Source organism: Palaemon carinicauda, unplaced genomic scaffold (assembly GCF_036898095.1).
Source record: "Palaemon carinicauda isolate YSFRI2023 unplaced genomic scaffold, ASM3689809v2 scaffold92, whole genome shotgun sequence".
Taxonomy (NCBI): Eukaryota; Metazoa; Arthropoda; class Malacostraca; order Decapoda; family Palaemonidae; genus Palaemon; species Palaemon carinicauda.
This window is the reverse complement of record NW_027172226.1, coordinates 287,501-293,861: the sequence shown is the minus strand read 5'-3', so window position 1 is coordinate 293,861 and position 6,361 is coordinate 287,501. Positions and strand designations below refer to the sequence as shown.

The 6,361-nt window shown below is 34.6% G+C and overlaps 1 protein-coding gene across 2 annotated transcripts in view; it reads right to left on the bottom strand.

Moving 5' to 3' along the window:
• Positions 1-1,299: 1,299 nt before the first annotated feature.
• Positions 1,300-6,361, bottom strand: part of REPTOR-BP (REPTOR-binding partner) — a 21,086-nt gene continuing 16,024 nt past the window's right edge. For both annotated transcript variants that reach the window (XM_068369833.1, XM_068369834.1), the window contains exons 2-4: positions 5,534-5,609; positions 4,757-4,878; positions 1,300-1,904 (exon numbers count right to left, since the gene is read on the bottom strand). In XM_068369833.1, coding sequence (XP_068225934.1) covers positions 1,806-1,904; positions 4,757-4,878; positions 5,534-5,609 — 297 coding nt within the window. In that variant the 3' untranslated portion in view covers positions 1,300-1,805. The remainder of the gene's footprint in view (positions 1,905-4,756; positions 4,879-5,533; positions 5,610-6,361) is intronic.

Genomic DNA, 6,361 nt, shown 5'->3' with positions numbered 1-6,361 from the left:
GACCAGTAGTACTGTAATGACCAAAGAGCACTGTGAGGTGTACCGATAGCATTAACACCCATCAAGTTACAGACCATGTACTGTACCTCATTTACACAAAAATGCGTAGAGTTCTTGACCAAATTTGTAAGTTGGTAGGAGGCTGAAAAATAATTTAAATTTGCTTACATAAGGTCCTCAACATTTAAGAGACTATTCTGTCATAGAAAAAAGAACATATCTACAATTCAAAGCAGGATGAACCTTTTCCCCGCGACTGTCAAGGGGGTTTACACATAGTCAGTGATGGGGCCTGTGAGGTCTTTCAGTCCCTTTCTTATCTTTCGGGTAAGGAGAAGGAGCCATCCAACATAATTCACCACCTACATGTTCCCACAAGGAAAATCAGGGGCCAGCATTCATAGATTGACCACAGGAGTATTACCTTAAGAAGAGTAAAATGTATATCAAGCTGATTTAGTTATAGAGAAACTATCAATGGTGCGAACGTCATCATAACAGTGCTCTATATTACGGCAGCCCATCTTGGTGGAGGATTAAAAAAATTCAATAGCCTTTATTACTACATAAAAGAAATAAAAGTGTTTTAGAATAAAAGCTATAACATACAGTAGCGATAAAATATCAAAAAACATCGAATAAGCGAATGCTAAAACCCGTATATAAGAGTACATCACCAATATACAGTACTGCTAAAATCCAGGTTAATCATGAGTGAATTCCTTCTATGTTGCCAGTATGGCGGCAGAAGAAAATCTGGTGCTGGGAGGAATAGTTCGGCCTAGCTACTGTGGTGGCGCTAGTGTACACCTGGCATATCTATGCGATTGCTGTGAGTTTTTGGATTTCTGCCGGACAGAAGAATAAAGCTATTGTTATATAACCAGCGGGTAAGTTTAAATGTTTAAAAATAATGAAGATTTTCTCTCTCGCCGCCATTATCTTACTCAGTGAAATTTCTGTACTTCCATAAAACAAGAGGAGAGTGAAACTAGAGGTTCCCAAGCAAAAACCAAAAAAACCTTCAGATCTACAAAATCATGAATACTAACCTTATATATATCAGCTTCACCAAAGTGAGGAGGGAAAAGGAAATTACAGTATTAGCTAGCTCATTCTATGCTAGTAGGATTTTTTTCCATACTGTTTAGCTCATTAGAGATTTCACCACTTATGTTTTACAGCAAGACACTTTGAAAATCTGTTTATAGTATCTGTACCTGTAAAAGAAGTGATAACAAGAAACAACTGTCACTATATAGCATAACACAAAAGACAGGAAAGAGAAAAGAAAACAAATTTTCCTGTTTTAGAATTTATTTTTTGGTACATAAACTTAATAATCCTAAATAATTCAACAATATAAAATAATCTTACCTAATAGTCATACATATATATGATCTAATAATAAGCACAAGACCACAATTTCTATCATTACAATTCATATAGTTTTTTTTATAAATGCAACAAAACTAATATCCACCTCTAAAAGTTAAACATAGATGATAAAAGAATTTTCAAAAAATTCCCAGAACTAAAAAAACAAAAATTCCAGTCAGCAAGGAGAATATCCGAAGGCAGCAAGCAGGGAAGACTGCACACCCTATGTTTGAATTTTACTTTTCTTTTTTAAGCATCAATCACTTCTGCATAAAGAAACCTCGCAGTCCCCTGCATGATAAGACATACTTCTTATGACCTATGTTTCTTAGTTAAAAGATTGAAACTATACATATATATATAACAAACACATCTTCATAATCACTGTACAACTTTACACAAAGCGACAAATTCTTACTGTTAATTTATTCAATCTCGTTTTTCTTGACTTTATCAAATTCGATGAGTTTCAGGAGTCCATCGGGGAGCTTTCCTTCGTCAAACTCTTTGGCCCACTGACGGTACTGAAAGAAAGAGAGAGGTTATTAACACAGATAACTGATGTAATCAAGTTAACATGGAAAAATTTTACCAAGAACATTCCATTCCATAGAAACTAAGCAAGAAGTACCAGGATTTAAGAATTTTTAAGAGTACATTACAAAATATACAAAATTATAATTTGACTTAATTGCAAGATGGCAGTAAAAAGAAGAAAAACTATTTCTATTCACATATCTATACAATACTGTACTGTACACATATCCGTATACCCACATATGCCATGTATAATGGAGACATGAGCCCATATGGACTAGATAAAAAAACTAATATATAACTAAAAGTTTCATTATTATTTTTACAAATTTTGCCAGATTGCACAATTCTCTCCTATTTTCTATTTTAAACAATTGACTAAACTTTATACTATTTGGTCTAGTGTAATAATATCTTTTTATATAAAATTCTCTGTGGCTGCTAAAATGAGGACACACCAGAGTATAATGGTACTCATTGGCCACGCAAGGCTACGCAAACACCAACTTTTCCATTCTATTTCAAATAGTTGAAACCTACGACACACCTCATATTTGGGGTAGGAATGTATCATCCCTTCTCAAACTGGTGCAATTTGGCTTCTCTTTCCTTACAAGCAGGAGCAGCATAAAATTAGACACTTTAAACCTCATGGTGTAATATTAGCATCTTTCAATGAGGACTGCCTCTACAAAGTCCCCTTTGGAGGAGGAAAATGAATAATCCCTAGGATTTTCATTTTCTCCTCCCTTTTTATCTCCTATTAGTTGTGACCCACAGAGGTTGACTAACAACTAGATCCAGAACTTAATTTGTTGTTATACCTTATTTGGAGTAATATTCTCATGTCTGGTGTTCAGCTATAAATTAATTATTCCTAATCCTGATATCAATCTTAAGCACCATTATTCAGGTAGTTATTTGTGCATGTTGTATAAATTTTTTCATAACTCTGACCATCTGTTGCATTCAGATCTTCCCAGACTGTACCACTGCTATACCAGATATACAGATAATTCCAATATTCTTCATCATAAGGTTCAATCCTATGCACTATTCTGAAAGTTTCATTACTGCTGTGACCCGATTGTGGAATGATCTTCCTAATATGGTGATTGAATCCATGGAACTTCAGTAGTTCAGATGTTGCAAATGCTTTGTCAAAATATTCTATATTTTTTGTTCATTACATGTAAGTTTATTTCTTTATTTCCTTTTCTCACTGAGCTATTTTCTCTGTTGGAGCCCTTGGGCTAGGTAGCATCCTGCTTTTCCAATTAAAGTTGTAATTTAACTAGTGATAATAATAATTAGATCAAAATTGACTAACTGTCTTGCCTGGTAAGAGATTCTTACTGTTCACTCAGATGGCTAGTTGAGCTTGCACCACAATACACCATGAAGGAGAAGAGAGCAAAACAAGCTGGGAAAATACACTGTACTTATTTAGCTAGCGATATGTTACTGTATTTACTTATGGATGCTGATTAACCATAAGGTACCTACCAAAGTATTTTAATTCAAGGACTGTCTTTATATATATACATATATATATATAAAAAAAAAAAAAAAAGAGAGAGAGAGAGAGAGAGAGAGAGAGAGAGAGAGAGAGAGAGAGAGAGAGAGAGAGAGAGAGAGAGAGAGAGAGAGAGAGTGTGTGTTAGGATGAAAGATATATACGTAAAGGAAATGTAGAAACTGGTGGGAAAAACCAGTGGATATGGTGTGTCAAAAGAAGGAAAGTAGTGGTAGAAAAAAAAGAGGTTCAAGATTCAGTTAAAAAAAAATCAAAGGCATTTAAAGATTGTAAAGTAAGACAGGTACAGGGAGCAGAGGAACGATAGAGAGAAGAGGAAAAAGATTCTAGGAGGAAAGTAGGTATAGCTATTGGAACGGTAGAGCAGTTAATTAAAAGGTTAAGAACAAAGGAACAAGAAAAGGATATCTATAAGCTTTCAGACTTAAGGAAAAGGCAAAGACAGGATTTTTGGCAACTGGTAGTCATCAGGGATAGAGATGGAAATACATTGCATAGGGATGATGACATTAAGAGATGGAGAGAATACTATGAGCAACTATTAAATATTGAAAATGAAAAAGAGTAGCTGGGAAAAGCACAAAGGCAGGAGGGGCCAGTGATGGAGATACAGAATACTGAAGCAAAGCAGGCATTGAGTAATATGAAAGAATAATAAAGCACAGGGCCCATCAGAGTTTCAAATTGCAATGGTCAAGATACTGGCTACAGAGGGGGAAAATTAGATGCTGGATTTATTTAGAACCATATGGGAAAAGGAAATAATGCCAAAAGACTGTGAGGAGAGTCTAATGGTGTCTATATTTAAGCAGAAATGTGACATCATGGAATGCAGTAACTAAAAGGGAATTAAAGTAACGGAGTATGGTTTGAAAGTTTCTAAGTGTGCTTGTGAGGTTTAGATATTGTAAAGATTGGGAAACAGCAGTATGAATTCATGAGGGGGAGAGGGACTGTGGATGACATACAGTAGCAGTTACAGGAAAAGAGACTAGAGGAAAACAAGAAGTTCTTCTGTGCTATCGTAGATTTATAGAAGGCATATGATAGATTACCAAGAGAAGTGATGCTTTGGTGCTTGAGGAAGAGAAATGTGCCGGAGAAGTTTGTTAGAATGGTTGAGATATACTGTATAAAAGAGCAAGGACTAAAGTAATAACAGCTGTTGGCAAAACAGAAACCTTGAGAGCTAGTGTTGGATTACATCAGGGGTCAGCATTAAGCCCATTTTTATGTGTTGGTCTTGAATGTGTTAAGTGAGTCCCGTCCATTATTCAACAGAAAATAATTTCCACTACTTACCATATCTAACTCTCGATGAAGAGCAAACACTGCCTTCTCTCTATTGGCAACCAACTCCTCCAAATACTGGTATCTCAACTTCTTACGTGCACGGCATTCTCTTGCACTCTGCCTGCTGCGTTCTGTGGAGGTGGGTAATATTAGTCATGATAGGAAGTTACCCATAAAAATAAAATTATATCTGTAATTCACACCTTGTAACAGACTTTCAACTTCGAGGCCCTTTGTGTCAATAAGCGTAGGAGGAGATGATGATGAACAGACTTTCAAGAAATTTTTATCAATAGCAATAAAAAAATCCAAAGTTACAAGATAGAAATTTATGAAAAAAAAAAAAAAAAACATTTAAAGTGACTTTGCAAATAAAATGGTTCAAGGTCTTTCCATAATCAATGGGCCTTGGATTCAATTTGAAAAAAAAGTTTGTTTTCAACATAATGGCTTTGTCTTTAAAACTCTGTGAAACAACTATAGTTCCTGATCCTGGAGTCAATTAACAACCAAACAAAAAAAATTGATCTTGCTATTCTATGAGGGACCATAAAGCCTCTTATTCTAGTTTAGTTAAGTTGCTTTTGTATTAACAATCCATTATAAACACAAAACAGAAAAGCAGGAACTTCATCTGAACAAACACGATCTTTCAGAGCGATAAATCAAGTCGTACAACTCTCACCTGAAAGGTACTGTACTGTACTAAAAAATGTTATCTCTAAGGAATCTGTATATAGGAAAATAATTTGATTCATACGCTAAGGGCAAAATTTATCCTCTTACCTAATTTGGCCTTCATATCAGATTTTGCTTTGCGTCCAGGTTTCCGTCCTCTCTTGTTGCCTTCCCGCTTGCTGCCCTGAAATAAAATATCTTACGTTAGATGTAACTCTTGCAACAAAACTCACACGATGCAGAATGCCAGATGAAACTTTACTTCAGTTTTACTGTCCAATGAATGGGTAAAGACTTTTGCTACCAGAACATAATCCTTGGTGGGTCAGTATTATTGCAAGTCTAAATATAAACGCTCATAAGAATTTTACATATACAGTACAGTATGCATTGCACTTCATATAAATGTTAAATTTCAACCCACAAACAAGTAAAATAATTAAAACTCAAAAAGTCACCAATAATACTTCTTTATCTTTCTCCAAATATTATTAAAAGCCAGTGCAAAAGTCCTGTCATAAATGAAAGATAAATAATTCTTCCAATATGAAACCGAATCCTATAACATACTATATATATTCTTAAACAGTGTTGTGGGACAAGGAAATAGATAATGTTTATAGATGGTAGAATATGCAGCATTTAGCAATAGTTTAAAAATGTGTTAGAAGAGAACAAAGTTCAGTGCACGATGAAGTATGAAGGGACAGTTGCTCAAACTTCCCTCAAAGGAAGTGAGGTGTGGATGTTGAATGTACAATATATGTTATATGAAAAATAAGCCAGATTATATAGTGGTTATCATAGTGCAACATATAACATATACAGTATAGGACTTGAATTAGACAGCAATTGGAACGTATTCAAACCATAAAAAAGGAAATAGAAAAAGTTTAAAAACTAGCAAACTCAAGTTTTAATAATACAGATATTGCA